Source organism: Pristis pectinata, chromosome 26 (genome assembly GCF_009764475.1).
Source record: "Pristis pectinata isolate sPriPec2 chromosome 26, sPriPec2.1.pri, whole genome shotgun sequence".
Classification (NCBI taxonomy): Eukaryota; Metazoa; Chordata; class Chondrichthyes; order Rhinopristiformes; family Pristidae; genus Pristis; species Pristis pectinata.
Window position 1 is genome coordinate 18,536,926 of NC_067430.1, and position 21,239 is coordinate 18,558,164.

The 21,239-nt window shown below is 47.4% G+C and overlaps 1 protein-coding gene across 3 annotated transcripts in view; it reads left to right on the forward strand.

The window, feature by feature from the left end:
• The window catches only part of LOC127583320 (paired box protein Pax-7), a 121,791-nt gene that overhangs the window by 49,168 nt on the left and 51,384 nt on the right, over positions 1-21,239 (forward strand). For all 3 annotated transcript variants that reach the window (XM_052039179.1, XM_052039180.1, XM_052039181.1), the window contains one exon: positions 16,024-16,226. In XM_052039179.1, the coding sequence (XP_051895139.1) occupies positions 16,024-16,226 (203 nt within the window). The remainder of the gene's footprint in view (positions 1-16,023; positions 16,227-21,239) is intronic.

Consider the following 21,239-nt stretch of genomic DNA (forward strand, 5'->3'; position numbering starts at 1 on the left):
CCCTGGTCTGTGTTTGTGTGCTCTCCCCGTGACCCCAGTCTGCATTTGCACGCTCTCCCTGTGACCCTGGTCTGTGTTTGCATGCTCTCCCCATGACCCTGGTCTGTGTTTGCATGCTCTCCCCATGACCCTGGTCTGTGTTTGCGCGCTCTCCCCGTGACTCTGGTCTGTGTTTGCATGCTCTCCCCATGACCCTGGTCTGTATTTGCATGCTCTCCCCATGACCCTGGTCTGTGTTTACACACTCTCACAGCGACCCTGGTCTGTGTTTGCGCGCTCTCCCTGTGACCATGTAGGTTTCCACTGAGAGCTCTGGTTTGCTCTCACATCGCAAACACATGCAGGTTGGTAGGTTAATTGTAAATTGCGCCTCTTGTATAGGTGAGCAGTAGAATCTAGGGGGAGTTGATGAGAATGTGGGGGGAGAAAAGAATTGGATCAATGTAACAGTAGTGCAAGAGGGTATTTGGTGGTTGGCGTGGTCTCGGTGGGTCGAGGGGTCTATTTCTGTCCTATGTCAATGACTCTTAGTTACTCTTTTTTATGAACTTGGGGAAGTTTGTACTGATTTTTTTCATTCTTAGTGGTTTACTGTTGTGATCTCTTTTCTCCCTCTTTACTCCTTCTTTGCTTATCCATTGCTGGTTTCCTCAAGCTTCCCGGTCTCGAGCCTATCACTAATCTTTGCAGCATTTTGTGCCTTTTCTTTCAATTTACTGCCATACTTAACTTTCTTAGTTAGTCATGGAACATATCTTGAGAATTATGATACAGCTCCTTAAATGTTTGCCATTCCTTAATTACTGCCTTATCATTTAATCTATTTTCCTAGTTCATTTTAACCAATTCTACCTTCTTAATTTATAACGGCCTTTGGTTAAGTTTAAGGCATTAGTTTCAGATTAAGTTTCTCACTCTTCAACAGAATGTGAAATTCTATTGTGTTATGATGACTGGTTGGTTCCACAATGTATTGTTCAGGGAAACCATCCTGAGTACATGCATTGGAGGCATCCTCACCAATTTGATTTGTCCAAACTATATGATTAAGGTAACCCACAATTATTGCAGCACCTTTCTTACAAACCCCCATTGCTTCTCAATTTACACTTTGCCCTTGGGGTAGCTACAGTTAAGGGCTTTAGATGCCTCTCACCAGTGATTTATTTTCCTTACTATTTTTTGAACCCAAACCAATTCTACGTCTTGATCTTCCAGATCAGTATCACCTTTCACTAGTGTACAGAGTTCTTTCTTAATGGATGTGAAACAAAAACTGGGATGCAATGCTCTCTTTGGTCATAAAGCCTGCCTTGAAGGATGGTATTTGGACAGGTTATTAACGGCAACCCATGCCCATGTCAAGCAGGAGAGGAAGGGAGAATTTATTCAACAGTAGATGGCTCTGTGGCATTCAAGGAGGAAGTGAAAGGCTTCTGGCTGTACAGTGAGCAAAAGGAAGTTGCCTGAGTGACTGAGTAAGCAGAGAATCGAAATGACACAGAACAACCCAGATGGGAACTTCAAAGACTAGGGAGAGACAACTGGAGGCCTTTCATGACCGGGACCCTCTCTGTTGTTTAAAATTTACACCCTCTTGACCCCTAGGCCTGTCTCCATCTCTGTTCCTCAACAGAGAAATCCAAACCACAGACTCTGCTCAGAAATATGCCAGGGCGATGATGCCTTTGTGGTCAACGTAATCCAGTAACATTCCTTACAGAGGCACAGAGTCACATACCATGGAAACCGGCCCTCCAGCCCAACCAGGCACCACCAACCATCAAGTATCCATTTGCACCAATCCTACACTAATCCAATGTTATTACTGATGAGAAGATAGGAACTGAAACCTCTGGTTTAGTGCATAAAGTACTGCAGTGTGTCACTCTCTGGTTCTGTCACACCCAACCAGTGAAGGGCCACTGCAGGGTAGGGACCAGTGGTTAATCTCACAGACACCTTGTGTGGGAAGGCTGTTGCACTGTCAGGTTCCAGAGAACGCAGCAGACAGGATGACACTGCTGAGGCAGAGCTGAGGTGTCAGAGACCCGGAGCCCCATCCGCGCTCTCGGATGGGTGCAGAAGCTGCCGTGGCTGCAGTTTAAGGATTCCATGTGCCGCATTAGAAATATTTCCATACTTTAAAAACCGCACTTGACGGACTGTGGCGCGTTTTTGGGGTCACTGAGCCCATGTCCCGGCTCGCTTCTCTGTCTCGTTTTTCGTTATTTTTTCTCCTCGCCTTTCTCTTCCAATGTTTCCTCCCGCCCCCTGTCGCGGTGCCGGCCTCTCCCCGCCGAGGGGTGCGGGAGCTGGAAGGGACGGTGCTGGGGGAGGCCGGGGGACGGGTTCTCGGCCACATTTGGCTCGGCTCCCGGGTTGCGTGAGGCTGCAACACTCACAGAGCCTGGAGAATTTCTTCTGAGAATTTGAAAAGTATGATTAAACAAGCATAATTGTGAAAACCGTGGCCAGATTATTTTACAAATGAAAAGTTTATGTCAACAAACCACAGCCGGACAGAGCCTCCCCGGAGAGATCATTTTACTGATCGGCGAGATTAACTGTTCCCGGGAAGTCGCGCTTCCTGCGGGTCATCGTGTCCGAGTGGCAGCTCTGCTCAGCCGGGCGGCAGCGTTGCTGAAGGTGCGATCCTCACTGGGGATCAGCCCCCTCACCTGAAGGTGCCGACTCTCACTGGGGATCAGCCCCCTCACCTGAAGGTGCGATCCTCACTGGGGATCAGATCCCTCACCTGAAGGTGCCGACTCTCACTGGGGATCAGCCCCCTCACCTGAAGGTGCCGACTCTCACTGGGGATCAGCCCCCTTCCCTGAAGGTGCGATCCTCACTGGGGATCAGCCCCCTCACCTGAAGGTGCCAACTCTCACTGGGGATCAGCCCCCTCACCTGAAGGTGCCGACTCTCACTGGGGATCAGCCCCCTCACCTGAAGGTGCGATCCTCACTGGGGATCAGCCCCCTCACCTGAAGGTGCCGACTCTCACTGGGGATCAGCCCCCTCACCTGAAGGTGCCGACTCTCACTGGGGATCAGCCCCCACCCCTGAAGGTTCTGACCCTCACTGGGGTTTTGTTTCCTGAACTGTTTAAGGTGCGCTCTGCTCCCTCTCCCCCATGGCCAATCTCCACTGGCAACTGGCAATAGGTAATTCGACTGTAACTGCAACCACTGCCAACACTCCGCTTGTTGTCCATGGCTGATCTGGCAGGAGCCATTTGATGAGTAATAATCTGGGAACCAAGTCTGATGTTGCTTATAATTAATTCAGAAAACGATGGAACGATTCACCGCACCTCCACCCCATCCACCCCCATCCCCATTAACCTTTGTGTTGTGATATGCTTGCTCGGTGTGGAGCATGGTTGTGCTGGGATCTTCACTCGCTCGACTGTGAGGAGGACCGTGCATGTACCCACTGAGCCTTAGAGGGAGGGTAAATCACAACTCCTTTGTGTCACAATTCTGCACTAATTAAGAAGTCAGATACCCGGTGAGATCACAGAGCCCGTTGCACTAACGAGCAGCATGGTCCAGTGGCTCAAACATGGACATTAGCTCATGCCACTTACGGGCAGAAAATTTCCCATTTTATGCTTTTCAGTGAGTTTGCCAGAGTCTGTCAGCAGATTCATTTCCACGTGAGATTTTCACACAAACAAAGGCGGTAAACGGTCCTTCCCTGAGTGTTGCAAATCAGTAATTTGTTCAGACTTTTACACCAACTTAATGTATCAATGAGGTGAACTGTGGGCTCAGCAGTAGGGACTGACCAGCTGTGGGCCCGCTCACTGTTCCCATTCCTCTTCTGTGGGGGAAAGGAGACAGGAGGCGGTGGAGGGGGGAGGGGGGAGCTTCATTGATGGCTGGCTGCGTTTGCTTGATCTCCAGCTTTTATTTATTCTTAGGTTAACTGAAGCAGAACTTGAACAATTCTTTTTAAAATACAATTGCTCGCAACAAAACTTTTGGAAGCTTTCTTTGTAAATTCTGCTTTTCAAACTGTGTATGTTTTGTTAAAGAAACCGATCTGTTTAGAAGAGGACAGATCAGCATCATTTAAAAACAAAAGGTGGATTTATTTTCCTTCATTTGTCTCAATGGAATACAAGTCCCACAGGGATTGGCATTGCCCAGTCCTCATCCTTCACTCCCCTGCCCCTACCATTCTCTGCAGCTTCCTCCAGCCCCAAACACTCTGACATATCTGTGCTCCTCTCATTCTGGCTCCTTGCTCATCCCTGATTTTAATCTTTCCGTTGTTGGCAGCCTTGCCTTCAGCTTCTAAGGCCTTATGTTTTGAAATTGCCTCCCTAAACCTCTCTGTCTCTTTATCACTCTCTCACTGCCTCTTTAAGCCCCTCCTTAAAACCTGCTTACTTTGGCTGATAATGCACCGTGAGCCACATTGGATATTTAAAACATTAAAGCAGCTATATGGATACAAGGTCTTAAGAGAGCCTAGACACCATCAGGAGGCTATTCAGCCAATGGGGGCATCATGGCTAAGTCTGATCCAGACCTCACTTAATGTCTCTTAACATATTAAAACAGGCAAGATCACAGTTGGCCACATTTAGGCCCTGAATAAGGACAGATTCAACAATGCTCGCAGCTGCTGTGCCAAGATGGGAACTCTCTCTGGACAGTGACTCAAAGTGATGTCTTTGGTCTCCAGCTATAGTTAACATCGTGGAGATCTGTTGCAGGATGCAACTGGTCTTTTTGGTTGCTATTTTTAGCTAATTTCACTGGTTGGAGGCCCTAACTGATATCTCAAGATTTTGCAATATGTAGTTTCACCCAATGTTGTTTTCTGGTTGATGTTGCTGGCTGGAGTTTAGAAACAGGAGCCCTTGAACTCTACTGAGGTAAAGTGCATTCATGGTAGATTGGATAAAGTAACATAGTGATCATGTGTCTGAATTAGTAAACCTGAGCTCCAGGTTATTAACTCAGCGTGTAAGAGTTTACGGTTGAGGGGAGATGTGATAAGGGTGTAGAAGATCAGGATTGGTTTAGATCAGGGACACAGAGGGAAGTTGCTCCCATTGTCATGTAGTTCAAGGACCAGGGACCATGGATTTGAAATTTTGGGGAAAGACACAGAATTTGTATGAGGAAAGGGTTTTTATTCAGACGGCAGTTACAATCTTCATTAGTGATGGAAATAAAATCAATGAATGGCCTCATAAAAGAATTGGATGGGCATTTGGGAGGGATAGTTTGCAGAGCAGGAGAGCAGGAGCTGGCAACGGCACCAGAGGTCCAGTGGCTGTTTTCTGTGCAGCAACAATTCTCTGAAATAGGCATTTGCAGAACTTGAATTGTATTCTGCAAAAGTGACTGAATGAGTCAGATCGTCGAAAGTCCAGCTGCTTCACTGATGGTTGATGGGGAAGGAAATCAGCCGTCCTTGCCCAGTCGGGGCCTATGTGTGACTCCAGTCCCACACCCATGTGACTGAGAGGTAACTACCCACTGAACTAATGCAAAGAGGGACTTGGCTGCATTGAAGCAGCTCATGGCCCAGGAATGCCTCACACCAGCAGCTTTTCTGGGCCAATGTTCTCACCCAACAAATGCAGGCCTGCCAGCAGCAGCCAAATTATGAGAATGTATTTCAATGAAAGGAAAAGAAAACTGAATAAGAGGGACAGCCTGGGCAAGAGGGAGTTAAAATGTTCAAAAAAGCAACATGTTCTCAGTTTCTACAGAATTTGGTTGAGGGAGCTGAGTAGAAACTGCAGGAAGCCGCAGGCATGTGGTCCATACATGGGCTTTGTCTCACTCGGCTCTTCGTGGACACCTTTGTGCCTCAGGTCATCGTTACAAACACTCCACTTGCCTCCAGCTGGTTAAACTTACACTTTAATATGACGAGAATTGCCCGTCACAATTTTCTTCTGATTGTTGCTTAACCAGAACCCTGGTCTCCTGCCAGATATTACACCCCAACCCAGTGCTAGGTATAGCACCCCGTTCACCTGCCAGATATGGCAGATAATGCACTTTAACCCAGTGCCAGGTAGATTTTAGAAGTTCAAGTTGATTAAAGTCCTAAATATTTGAAAGAAACTGTCACAGGACTTGCTCCAAACTGCATGCTCTGGGCATTGCTGGTTGTTTAGGATTGTTCAGGGCTAAAACAAATACATTCTTGACTAACTGTTGATCCAGATAATGCCTGAATGTGGCCTTCAAGTGGTTCATCTCCATCTAGAGTTAAAGTTTAGAAAGAGTCATTGTGAAATTGCGGCTGCAGTAGAATGCCCCAAGGATGTGTGTGTATGCATGTGCGTGCACGCACACACACACACACATATGCACGCACACACACACATGCACACACATACATACACACATACACACACATACACACACGTTCATATACATACACACATACACATATATCCATGCATGTATACACCCACACCCACATACATACACACAGACACGCACATACATACCCACACACATGTACACACACACCCATGCTCACATTGCACTCACTCATAAATTCTCATGCTCAACCACATATTGACACACATACAGAAACAAACACATCTACTCATTCACATAACAATGCTGCAAAAAATCAGCAGGTCAGACAGCATCTGTGGACAGACAAACAGTCAACATTTTGGGTTTGCAACCTCTGGAGCTGCTGAGTTTCTCTGTTTTTATTTCTGATTCCCAGCATCTATAGTTCCTTTGATTTACTCACTCACGTACCCACTTACGCTTTCACTCTCATTTGTACAAACATTCATGCTTTACTCAGACACACATGATTACTCACATAAGCTCACTCAGTTGCATCCATGTACAGAAATTTATTCAATCACTCATTTACATACATGAACACAGAGATATGGTCAGATATTCAACACACACACACACATGCTCACATACACCCATGTTCACATGCGCACACATGATCACATACACACAACACACATGATCACATACACATGCTCACATGCACACAGAAAACATACATGCTCACATACACGCATATGCTCACACACAACATACACACATGCTCACATATACACACACATACTCACATGCACACACATGTTCACACACACACACACACATGTTCACACACACACACACACACACACACACACAGTCAAGTAGGAGCAAAGAATAACAATGGGATTGAGAACCCCACCTAGCTTTCTCTTTCCCTGTCAAGGATTTACACACATCGATTTCAGAGCCCCCTTCACTGCCCCAGATGAGATCAGTATGCTTGTACTTTTGATCTCCATGCTAAATCTTTCAGGATCATTGACAACATTCTCAATGTGTTAGACGTGTCTGGTCTGTGAGTGGAATTTAGTGTGGATAGCAGGGGTGTAGTTAATGTCTACTCAGGAGATAGTGATACTAGGAAGGAAAACATTGGGTGACCTGGAGATGAATGGGAATGCCATCGCCTCAATGCTGGCACCAGTGGGTGGAGTAATCCAATATATCTGTAAATCACCACAGGGGCTCTGGGTGCAGACAGTCAAATATCTAATGAACAAAAGTTCCAGCCCAGTTGAAACATAATTCTTTCTAAACATGTTTAAAATGATGGAAAGTTATGTCTGTTTTCTCATATTGAAGAATTTTACACCTGGAAGTTAACTATTTGGCCCATCATGGCTGATGTGGCTGTCAGAAGGAGCCCCTGGTCTCCGTGTAAACGGGGAAGGGTACAGATGTACATCATTAAATGTGGCCAAAAGAGAAGGAACAATCCAAGCACTGAGGTTCATTTCCGGAGAGAAATCCTGTCAAACTTACATCAGGTCTTCATCAGAACAAACTGTAAACAGCGCTGGCCTCCATGTGTACAGAGATTTGAGAGGCACAAAGCACAGGGAATTAATAGAATGGTATCAGAAAGGATATGAAATATTAAACAGACTGGGATCTTTTCTTCAGAATAAATTAATGACAGAGATGGATTAATGGAGGTCTTTAAGTTTATGAAAGGATTGCATTGGGTGGATATGGAGAAGATATTTCCCTTTGTGGGTATAACCAGAAGGGTCATATAAGTAAGTCAAGAATAAAGCCAAATGGGAATCCCAGAGAGCAGGGTGAGCATAAAGCTGCAGCCATTGAGAATGGTTGAGGTAAACAGCAAAAATGTATTGAGGGGGAATCAGGATAAACCCATTAGGGAGAAAGGAACAGAGGAACAATCTGAGGGGGGAGGGTGGTGAGGTAAAGTTGGCCAGAGGAGAGATCATATGGAGCACAAATACTGCCACAGACCGATGGAACATGGAGAGCAAAGGAGCAGAGGGATATGGGCGAGATGCAGGAAAGTGGGATTAGCGCAGATAGGCATCTGTCGGCACAGACGGGTCGGGCCAAAGGGCCTGTTTCCCTGCTGTACGATTCTGTGATTCTGTCCACGACTCTGTGATTGGCTGAATGGCCTGATTCTGTGCTGTAAATTCTCGATAAGGTTCCCAGCTCCACCTCCCCAGGTTGGAAGATGAGAGGATGGAGCTGAGACTTTAATCCTGTGACACGCTCAGTGTAAATAACTTGCCACGGATTCTGTAATAAATCTCAGCTGGGATGGTACTGAGGGTAAGGGAAGGCCTTGAAACAGGTCAAAATCCACAGGTGCTATGGCCATGGGGGGTGCGGGCATCGGGGTTGGAATATTCATGTAAAGTACATTCTTCTAACTGTCCTGGAGTAGGCTGCAAACTATTAAACCATTAACCCTTTGACTCTTGGCATTTGGGACCACATGTCCATGATGGTGAGGGAGGGGCTGACAGTGAGGAAAGCCAGGTGCTGAGTGGGGAAGGGGAGGCTTTGGAGAAATTAATCCCAACCTGCTTACACCAATGTCATGTCCAAGCCGATCCCGGTCCAGCTCAAGACGCCTGCAGCTGTTTAGTTCTGGTTCCATCAGCTGCCCCGGGCAAGAAATGGTTAAAAACCTAAGCCTGACTATCAGTGGAGAAAAATAAATTCACAGCGTCAATTTAAACTTTCTCCTCCTCTCTCACCAACATCTCCCTCCCATCCAAAAAGAAAATCAATGGAGAGGCTAGAAGTGTGAAAAGGGCCTTGTAGCCAGTCATAATGACAGCCTGTCTTAGCCACTAGGCCTGAAGAGCAGGTACCTTTGTTATGCCTGAAACAGCCCGAGACCCTGTGATCCCACCCCCCGCTGCTTAATGTTTTAATATTCAGGCAGCACCTTCCTTCACAGCGCAGCACATCGAGTAAATATGTCAGCGTTTATAGATATCACATTGGGCTGCACGGGTTTGTCAGTGCTGTATTCACTCACTAATGGACCCCTAAGGTGCGGGCCGCAGAGCGCTGAAAGGGTCCCTGGGCCTCTGTTTTGTCCTAGGTGAGACAAAAAAATCGGAGTGCACACAGCACACATGACAAGAGCTATTAAAAGCCAAATGGTGCCAGGTTTTTGTGTGCTAAAAGGGAGGAGGCCCAACTGCTCAGTTGAAGGCCGTGATTCCCCATCCTTCAAAAGGAACCATTATCAACGAAAAAATAAAAGACGAGAGCGTTTTCATTCACTTGGGCTCAAAAAATAAATAATTTATACTGTTTCTGAAACTTAAAAAGTATGTCAGTTTGTGAAGCAATTTTTACCGCCCAAAGTGAGGCCCTTGAATTCTAGTTGTTTCTGAGAGTTTGTGTGTGGGTTAATACACCAAAATTCATAAAATAAAACACATTTGTCTCTCCATTGTTTTGCTTAATCAGGGAAACAATAAAGCAACGAACTGCAGAATCCGTGTCAGTCCATGCATCTCCTTCTGACACTGTCTCATTCTCTTCATTTTTGTCTTCCTCACACTATCTTTGACTGTTTCTCTCTCTTTCTCCCCCCAGTACCTTCCTCTTTCTGTCCTCTAACTTTCCCTCTCTCTCTATCTCCTTTGTTTTGCCTCCTCTTTGTCTCTGTTTTTATCTGTTTTATCTGCCTCTCATTGTGTCTGTCAATGCCTCTCTCTCTTGTCATAATAACCTGCCTATTTCTCTTTCTGTCTCTCTCTCTCTCTCTCTCTCCCTCTTTATCTGCCTCTCCAGATTTCTGTGCCTGCTGTCCTCTCTTTGGTCTGTCACCATTACTCTCTTCCTCCTTCCTTCCCTCTCCTGTTAACCCCTCTCCCTTTATCTCTCTCTCTCTGCCTATCAGCACCCATCTCTTTACAGTCCACTCACACAGGCTCCTGAGCAGGTCCCTGGCTGCCTGTGTCCTACACCAGTGAATGCGGAATTATAGCCTATAATAGACTTCACAAATGTGGAGAGGTCCTGGCTGAGGCCCCATTAGCTCTGGGCCCACTGCAAGGTCAGACACGAGTAAAGAGAAAGGGCTTGAACATTTGAAAGGAAGGAGTTGCTGAGTTTGATGGCCATTGCATCTGTTACTGCACAGGCAGCGGTGTGGGTAACAGGATCAGGCTCACTCTGCCACTTCGTAGCCCTCTTTCATTTAGTTTTATGATTTTTATCCTCCAATTTTGTCCAGTCCCTCAGTAGGGTATCTGTCACCCTCCAGTTCCTTGGGCAAAGGGTTATTCTTCATCTGTGAACCCTGCCATTCAATGCAGACGGTCACTTTCAGATAGTCAGCCACGAGGGGCACCACAACTGGGCCTTGTCCATCCCAACCTTATGTTGGAGAGTTGAGCAGAATGACACAGAGCAGGGACCTGCCTGATGTTTCTCTGCACTCCACACAGAGCCATAACACCAGCTGGAAGCATCCCAACCAATGAACCCAACTCGCAGTCAGTCTGCCACTTTCTATTGGGGGACTGTCTTTGCACACTAAGGTATCTATCAGGCGAGCTTCTACTGAAAGCCCCTGGGGTGGAATGTCACCCTGTAAGAGGAACTATGGAGGGTCAGGGATAGAAGTCAGTGGTGGAAACATTTACAATTCCAGCGTAGAAATGGTCCCTTTGGGCGCACCTTGTCCATGCTGACTGTGATCCCACCTGCCTGCACTTCTCCCTTCCCTATCTAAGTACCCGTCCAAACACCTTTTAAACATTGTGACTGGATCCGCCTCCACCGCCTCCTCTGGCAGCTCCTCCCAGATATTCACCGCCCTCTCTGTGGAAAACTTAGTCCGCAGGTCATCTGCAATCTGTTCTGGGCAGCTCGTCCACCCTCTGCTTGGCGCTCAGTTCTACCGCACAGAGCAGACACAGGTCACGTAGCTGCTGGGATTCCTGCTCCACATCACCCCTACCGCATCCCACCCGACAACTATGGCCTGCTCATTTCTCGCTCAAGCACCTGCCTTTCCCCTCAAAGACTCAGTGGTACTTCCAGCAGTAACAAGCCCAGCCTCTCAGCCCTCTCTGGTTCAAGCCCTTTCCCCTGGATATTGAGTTTCTTCCTGACCTCGATTTCTCGGTCCACCCCGTCTCCCCGTGTTCACTGACCCATCTCTCCCATAACCTTAGCACCGTTTGCACCTTTGTCCAGACGGCGAAGTGCAACCGCCCATTCTGTGTACTCCCTGCTTCACTTTCACCACTGCCTCTGTCTTTCCGAATTATTGCGTTCACAGGGTCATCGGTTGGGTTGGATTGATGGTCAGGCAGAGGCAATGCCCCGGGCTAATTGGTTGCCTCCAGTTTTGGCCGAATTTCCACACCGAAGGCTGGAATCACTTCCCTCTGCTCCCAATATTCCAAAGAACAACGGTCGGGGGTGGGGGTGGGGGGTGGGTAGGGTCTCAGGCTTTGCCCCCCCCCCCCCGTCCACCCTCTTCAGACTGAGCCCCCGGCTGGGGAAACGTGTGCCGGCGGCTCGGGATGCACCGGGCCAAATGAAGGGCAGCGCTGATCGCAGCCACCCCGAGCAAACAAACCCCGGCACAGCGACGCTGTTACAAGGGGCTGATGCGCAATTTGATTTCATTAATGCATCCTCATGCCTTCTACCATCCGCGTCTCCCTCTCCAAAGTAAAACACCATCTCCTAGTCCTGAGGAGGCCCTGAGTGGATTTTAATGACAAGTTCCACCTAATCCCTTAACACCTTGTTTAATTAAACCACAGCAGACTGCTGATTCGCTCCGTACCTTGGTCCCATTTCCCAAGCACCGCCGCCCCCACACCTCCCTCCCCCTCCCGCCTCAATCTACCGAGAGATGTGTTTCTCCGTAATCCTAACTGCACAAAACTCCTTGTGCGAAGACGCTCCTCTAATGACTCTAGGGCTTGTTTGGATTTATTATTGGAGAATGTGCCCTGGCTGCTTGACTTCTGCTCACTAATTTACACATTAGTTCACGGTAGACTGCATCACAAAGCTGCAATTCTTCCACTCTCGCAGTCCGCACAAATGACCACATCACACCTGCAAACATTGTTTACCGGCTCCCGCCACTATCAAATTGAATTTGAAGGACGGTTACATTTTAAGCCCCTGAAAGGCCTTTGCTTATATATTTCGAGGTAATCCTTCAGATTCCAACCCCTCCGCCCCCTTTTCTTCCACGTAGTTTCCTCTGGCGAGGAGCGGGGCGACCTGATTATCAGCGGCCCCGAGATGTTTGCGGAAGACTGTCAGAGGCACGGGCTTGGGTTCAGCCACAGGAGGATAGGCCGGACATTTTAGTCTGGTAGCAGTGCCAGGTTACACCCGGCCAGAGCTGGGCCGGGGCACTGTGTGGGACACACCTCCTGCTGGAGTGTGTGTTGGTGTCCATGTGCGTGACAGGGTGTTGGGAGAGAGTGTGTTGGTGTTTATGTAGACGTTCAGTTATGTTTCTGTGTTAATATGTATGTATGTTGAGTATGTGTGTGAGCGCTGGTGTGTATTTGTTGCGCTGTGTGTATGTGTGCGTGTGTGCCTTTTGGGTGTGGGTGTGTGTGTGTGAGCGTGTGCATCTTGGGTGTGTGTATGCATGTGTGTGTGTCTATGTATGTGTGTGCCCTTGGGTGCGTGTGTGTTTGTTGGGGAGGGGCTGGGGTGCTGAAGACATTTTGAAGCTGGGATACAAGGGGGTTGCTGTGCCTGCGAGCTCCCTCTGCAGCCCCTCGGCCGGCGGTACCAGCGCTCGGGCACTGCGGGGACACTGCCTGCGGTTCAAGCGGCGGAGGGAACCGCGCCCACACTTCCACCCCGACTCGGATGGCAGACTCTGCACTGCAGAGATCTCTTTTTCTCAAAATAAGACCAGCACTCACCGCCCGTCCCCTGTCTGTACACTTGTGTGTTTCACTGGGTCATCTCAGTGGGAATTAAATCAACTATTTTGGTTTGGGACTGGAGTCACATATGGACCCTAATCAGGGGAGCAGGTTTACTTGCCAGAAGACATTAGTGGACCAGTTTTTTTTACAACAATCCCTGAGAGTTTTGGTCACTTCTGCAGAAGTGTCCCCAGCCGGCCAGTTAGTGGGACTGGAGTACGGAGCGGGTTCACTGCCCGACTTGGAATGGAATCCTCCAACTTGCCAACTTCAGACCCTTTACACTGAATTCACTATCTCTAACTAGCATGATACAGTCTGAACTCACCCAACTAATATTCTTACCTGGTCTGGCCTAGATATGATTCCAGTCCCGCCCCAACAAGGGCGGGCAACAAACACTTGCAGTCCCAAGATCCTGAGAGTGGATCGTGAAAAACTTCCATTTTCTGCAACGCCGGTTCCTGATACATTCAGAAATATTTCCCCTTGGTTAAGCAGCACGCAGATTGCGTTGTCTCACATCCTGCACGTTATATCAGAGTATATAAGTGAGGAGCCGAAATATTAATAAGCAGTAAAGTCAGGAGTGCATTAGATCGAGGTTTTTACATTGTGGGTGAGGCGAGGACGGAGGGTTAGACCGAGTGTAAAAGGTAAGGGCGAGGTGAAGCAGAATGTTGGTAAACTATTTATTACACTGTATTTATTACACTGCAATGAATGCAGTATAATGTTCTGACGAAGGTCCACAGACCGGAAACTTTGACGATTTCTCTTTCCACAAATGCTACCTGACTTGCTGGCTTTTTCTCGCATTTTCTGTTTTTGTTTCAGATTTCCAGCATCTGCAGTTTTTAAAATGTTGAATGACAGTGCAGCGTACGTTATATCAGGTTGCATCTGTGCTGGGTATGTTATGTCAGGGTATTGCAGAGCGGGATGTATTAAGTCAGAGGGAGTTACAATGAGGGGAAGGTTTGACGTGCAGTCAGTTGTTAATTAGATTATCTCTGTCAGTTGAGCAGTTGAGGAGCCCCCGAGTTAGGGAGGGGGAAATCAACCAAGGTTCCCGCTGTTGCTCATTAACCTGGTACTCCTCTGGGGGATTCCTTGTGTGTATCGGATGTGGACAGGATCGGACGCAGCTGTATGTTTCACTCACTCAAATACACCACCGACACTGAGCCGAGGCTCACGCGTTGAGCACTGGCAGATGGTCAAGGAACCAGGAGGCACCCAGTAACCAAGCAAGTTTCCGCACGTTTCACAGAGCAGGGGTTGGGGTGGAATTCGGTGGCCAGCGAGAAGCAACCATTTGGTGCGCTTGCTGTTCTACACACGGTGTCATCGGAGATCTCCGCGGTAACAGGTCTTTTGTCATTCATGGTATGCGAGGACCTCAGCCCATTTATTGCCCATGGCAACCAGCTGTAGGAGGCTGGTGGTGAGGCTTCTCCTCGAACCACTGAATTCAGTTGGGGGAATGTTGGATATCCGCTAGGTCTGAACCACAACTGACACAGTTGTTGTTGCAACTCATGTGAAGCAGCACCTCACAAAGACTGGGCTCCCATAGCTGACGTGCTGAACCCTGCAGCGACTCACCAAGACCTGATGGCGAGGCTCAGCAATGTTGGCAGGTCAGGACTGGTCTTCTCGGGAGCTCGACAGCTGCCTCCCTGCAACCAGTCCGTGCCTGGATTAAATATCCTTCACCCTTCGAGAAAGCACGGATCTGACATTAACCCTCCCAGGGGCTTACCAATTGATCAAACTTGTAGAATTATAACAAGTAAATACTTCTCAATCCCTACGGGAGACGTGCCCTTCATACTGAGCAACCGTGGACATCTCCAACATGAACTCTTAGATGATCTCAGATGAAACTAAAATGCTTTTGAGATTCGCAGGATAAAGATGCTTCCTGCTTGCAATCAATAACCTGGGATTCCCGCTGGGATGGGGCCTGTGTGCATACAAGGAGAGGGCAAAATCAGGGTCAGCTGTGGTGCCTTCAGCAGTCGGATAGCGTGTCTAACCTCACTGCCTCCGATCACACGTGGAGTCTGGGTGAGATACCACAGAGTGGTTGGCTCTGTGGAACCAATGCGAGTTGTTGACTTCACAATGGATCTTCCGCTCTTTATATTCCATACCGAAACTTTGGCGTTGAATCCTTTTGCAGTGAACCATTCCGCTCTTGGTCCTTCGCAATGGATTCTTCACACTGAATCCTTCCCAGAACTGAACATGCTGGTCCCTGCACACTCCAGCCTTACACACTGGGTCATTTAGCCTGGATCTTTGGACGGAGCCTGAGACCTGAGTTGAAACCTGAATTCAGGGCATTGAGTTTTGTTTTGCTCACTTACAGTTGTCCATGAGATCAGAAGCTCTGAGACGTCGATTAGGGGTGTTTTGTTTTGTTAGAAATGTCGCTATGGTGATAATAAGCTGCATGTCAGTGGCTTGTGCTGTGGGAGTGGGATGGGTAGGGAATGAAATTAATCTTCCAACAAGCCCCGGCAAACCAACGCAGGTTCGGGACCTCTCTGGGTTTTCATGGCGGTGAGCTCCTGGTTCACTCTCAATGAGAGAACGCGATTGAACCGAGTCTTGAGAGCGGGTTCTGCTGGAAGCCCACCGAGGTCGGGGCTGCTCCTGCCCAAGGTCTATACTATTTTGGACATTGCGGTGCCCTTGTCCGGTGAAAGAGCTTCATGTTATTCTTTCCTCTCCACACACTGGTGATTCCTCTGAATGTTGCCCCTCAATAGGTAACCGTCTGGACGATGGGACCTCGGACGTGGAATCCGAGCCGGACCTCCCCCTGAAACGGAAGCAGCGCCGCAGCCGCACCACCTTCACCGCCGAGCAGCTGGAGGAGTTGGAAAAAGCCTTCGAGAGGACCCACTACCCAGACATCTACACCCGGGAGGAGCTGGCCCAGAGGACTAAGCTCACGGAGGCACGGGTCCAGGTGAGTAACATTGGCTTCCCTCAAGTTACAGAGTCCATGGCGCGAAAAGAGGCCATTTGCCCCATCGGGTAAATGCGTCCCACCACCACGCCCTGCATTACATCCTCCTACTCCTCTCAACTCAGTTGGAGGACCTGAGGCACCCCAAAGCCTCCAGTACATGGGCAACGTACGAGGCAGCCAGGAGGGCGAGGGCTTGAGGTCCGCTGATCTCCAACAGAAACAAGGAGCAGCGTCTGATTGGACTGGTCACTTCCAGTATTGGCGTGACCCTTTCCTCCTCCGGCCATGGTCTTCCATAGTTGTCTTCACCGCCCTCTCCCTCCGATCCCCGCCGCCCACGGGGCTCAGGTTGCACTTCCTGAGCTCTGGGGAACCCGACCATCCCCTCACCTTGTGTCCTCCTCCAACTGCACCTTCCGACTTGGCCCTCCCCTCAACCAGAAACTGTTAACAGTGAAAGGGCATGTGCCAGTCCCACTAGCAAGCCCACGTTCATGTTACAGAAGTCAACATCTGCATTGACCATGACGGAACTGAAACAGTTCGGCCCATCAAGTCCAGCCCAGGTAATCTCACCCTCCAGCCCTCTTCCAACAGCCTGTAATTCCCTTCTATTGAAAAACACAATGAAGTCAGCATTCAGTCGCCTCCCCTTGCAACAGTGAATTCCAGGTACCAACCACTCACTCTGGAACATTTCCTGATCTTGTCATGTCCCCTGGCTTTTGACTCTCCCACCAATAGGTACAATTTCTCTCTGTTCTGCCTCGACCCTTCATAGTTTTGAAAACCTCCATCAAATTCCCCCTCACTTTCCTCTATTCTGAGGAGAACAACCCAACTTTCTAGACTACCTACATAACTAAAGTTCTTCAACTTTGAAACCCTGCTAGGAAATGTCTCTCTCTCTGAGGTCTCACATCTTTCCTGAAATGTCCAGAAGTAGGCAATGCTTTAGTCAAGGCCAAACCAGTGTTATACAGGTGGATCACTTCCCTGTTCCATCCCCCTGTATTAAGCTCAATGTCTCATTTACCTTTTTAACCATTTTCACAATCTGCCTTGCCACTTTCAACAATTTTTCTGACCAGTTTATTCCAGTACCTCTCTCAGAACCGTGCCCTCCAGTTTACCCTGCCTCTTACTGTTCCTACCAAAACGAAACACTTCCTATTTCTCGGCACTAAATTTCCTCTGTCATGTGTCTGCCCATTTCACCATCCTGTCTTTCTCATCTTGTAGTCCATTTCAATACATTTTTAGTTCATTACATACAGTTCAGTATGTTTCCAAACTTTGTGCCATTTGCCATTTCCTGGTATGGAACAAATACGGGGTATTCCCAACATGGACTAACAGTGAGGTATAGGTTCACATGAACTTTTGTAATGTGTAAGAAATGAGCTTCATTTGCTTAACCCTGACTTCCTTGAATTTCTGGAGCACTTGAATGCTTTAAACCCTCCCGTTTCTCCAAACCCCTTTCCTCTTCCAAGCACCAGGAAGACATAATGAGAATAAGCATCAAAGGGTTGGTTCCCTCGGAATCCCTGATAAGATAATAATATGAGAAAAAGTTTAGACCAGTGTGCTTGTACATAGATTGGAAATAAATGAGGAGCAGTTGGCTGCATTGGAAATTTGTGTGGTTGGAGAGAATGAGAAAGTTTGACCCATTGCGATCATGCAGAGTGGGAATAATGAGGTGTTTTTTCCATTAGGATTGGCTGTAATTAAGGCCATCTATTTACAACTCCGTAACATCATCCAGCTCTGCCCCTGCCTCAGCTCACCAGCTGAAACTTTCTTCTTGTCTCTGCTAACTCTAGACTGGCCATTCTAATTAATTTCAATCTGTTCTGCCCTCTGTGGACCCAAAGTCCTTAAAACACTGCTGCCAGTGTTCTTCACATTTACCCATCACCTCTCAGTTACTAATGCATTGTTTTTAAAGGTCTCATTCTTGTTTTCAAATCCCTCAAGGATCTTGCTGCCCCTATTGCTCAGCCCCCATTCCCTATTCCCCCAGATCAATTTTCACTTCTCCATTTTTAGCCTCCCGATCATCTTCAAGTGTAATTGCTCAACTACTAACTGTGCATTCACCTACCAAAGCCCTAAGCTCTGGTGCTTCCACCTCAAGAATCTTTGCCTTTCTACCTCTACTATAAGACGCTCCTTAAAACCCAGCTCTTTGACTCAGTTTTTGGTCATCTGCCCTATTATCACTTAACTTTGTTTGTCAGCACACCTGCGAAGCACTTTAGATTATTTTTGCCATGTTAAATGTACCATATGAATGAAAGTTGCTGCACTTCTTCACAGTGGGAGTGCATTCAAGGGAGCCGAAATCTTTTAGATGGTAGTGACTTTGGATTCTGTGCAATGGAAATGTGAGAAAGGGTTAAAACATTATGGGATTGTGCATAATGGGAGCAAATGTGTTTCAATCCTTTGGGATTCTGTATAATGGAAGCAAATGGGAATGAGCATAAATCCATTGGGATACCATGTAATCACCATGAATGGTGAAGACTTTTGGATTCTTTAGGATTCTATATAATGGAATGAACACGAAGGGTTTTAAAACAATTGAGATTCTGTATAAGGAGAGTGAATTGTAAAGTATTCATTGGGAATTATACAATGGGAGTGAATGGGAAGGATTTATATTTATTCTGATCCTGTACAAAGGAAGGGAATGGAAAGGGACTTAGTCCATTGGGATTCTAATCTTTGGGCAGCTATATGTTGATGCCCACACTCAGTGAATCAGCACCATCAAAGTGTGGGAGCAGAGGTTGTACAAGATGTTTGTTTAGTTTAGTTGTTACACCAGGGCTCCAGGGAATGGTTTCAGAAAGAAACCTCAGCAACAGTCTGCTTTTGTTCTGACAACTCTCAACCAGATTGGTCTGGAGGCCACAGCCTGTAGTTTACCCAGAGTGAAGATAGCATTGCACTCCTCATTTCACTGGACCTTTGCACTGCTAAACATTTGCCAAAACTCACCCCTCCCCCATTTGTCCTGAAGGCATTGCAGTGTCTTCACCTTTAGTAGGCAATGGACTCATAGTGAATGGAACTTAAATACAAAGGGACATTGGGAGTGGTTTAAAACAAACTATGGGTCTATTATAAAGGTTTCAAATCCATTGGGATTCTGTAGAATGTGATTGAACAGTGCCACTGACCCTGAGCATTTTGACTGTTGAAGAAATGGTTGTCCAGTTGCTAAACATCCTCCAGTCCAGGGTGAGCCAAACAGAGAATGATTGTCATGGAGAAGGCCACAGATGGGCCTGTCCTGTCCTATCTTGAAGCCCACAGACAGGAGGATCACCAGGTAGAAATCAGAAGAAGGAAGCCTGGCTGATTTCTCTGTCTCCCTTTCCTATATGTGGCTACCCCACTGTAGTCTGGGGGGCTGTCTATCTGGAATAAACCATGGACTGTTTTGGTCCATGGGGCTCAGACCCTTGATGGATGAACCTGTGTGAAGCTGTGGGTGGCTTTCTTGGTGAGATTTCACTGCATCTCACTGGCGTAGCATTCCACACCTCCACAAGCATAAATCTTCAGCTCAACTTTAATTCTCATGGTCAAGTAGAGAACATCTAAGAGAATAAACTCCAAGGTTGTGTGAGGAATGCACTAGAAGACAGCATGAAATAGACATCATTGCATTGATTCCTCAGCTGGCTCTCCATTCCATATGCCCTTGGAGTGGGATTTCCCAGTCAGGGAACTCATCCCAGTACCTTTCACAAGCTACTGCCCGGGACATGTTACATATGGATGCATTATAGGACTTCAGTTCTCTGGAGGAAAACTGGAGAAAAGAAGGTTGTTCTCCTTTGAGCAGAGAATTTAAGAGGAGCTTTGATAAAGATGTTCATAACCCTGAACGTTTTTGGCAGAATAAGATGCAATCTTTTTTCCAGTGACAGAAGAGTTGGTAATCAGAGAACACAGATGAAAAGAGAATGAATCAGCAACACAACAAGTTGTGATAATCTGGAAAGTATTGCGTGAAAGAGGGTTAGAGGGTGGTGTGGCAGTGGATTCAATAGAAACTTTCATAAATCTATTGGATAAATATTTGAATGGAAGACAAAAACACAGGGCTACAGAGAAAGCATCAGGGATTGAGACTAATTGGATGTCTATACCCGGAGGCCAGCTGTCACACAATGGGCTGAATGGTTTCCTTCTGTGCTGCTTCATTCCATGCTACCGGGGCGGGATACAGAATGATGCCTTTCGTTGATGGAGTCTCTTCACAATTCTGTCATACTTGTAAATGAATTATTGGGGCAACATCCTGTTTTTCATAGAAGCAGAAGATCAGCTTTGTTTTTTTTGTTCTGTGGGTTCAGAGTGCTACTGCACTCCGTGTTTTAATGTTGGGGTGTTCTGACTGAATGGGATCAATGAAGAAGAGAGAACCTCACTGGCACATTGAGCATGTGTTTGGTGGAAACCTGTTACTTAAAGGCAAGGATTCGATGTTGTTAACAGCAAAGTACAAGCACAAACTGGAAGAGGGAGCTGAAGGTTTTTACAGTCATGACAGTGCCTGGCCCAGGTGGGATTAGTGAGCCACCATTCTTGACTTCAGCACCTCTCCTGATGAAGGTATCACATTGAAGCTTTACGAAACCACATCAACACCAAAAACCAAAGATGCAAGGTTCAATGCAAGCTGGAAGTTCTGAGCACAACAAGTCTGTGAATGCTGCTGAGGATTAGGAAGGTTCGAGCAGCAGATCTGAAGCTGTGTAAGATCCCACAACCTGCAATGTGATAAATGGCCAGACAATGGTTTCAGTTGAAGCTTGGATGTGGTTGGGTCACTGGAAAAAACACATGCTTTCTTCAAAGTGGTATTGTGGGATGTTTTACATCCAGCTGGGAGAGCTGTCAGGGCCTCCATTTGTCATCTCAAGTGAAAGGTAGCACCTCCCACAGTGTAGTGCTCCCTGGGTACTGGGTCAGGCCACATGTTGG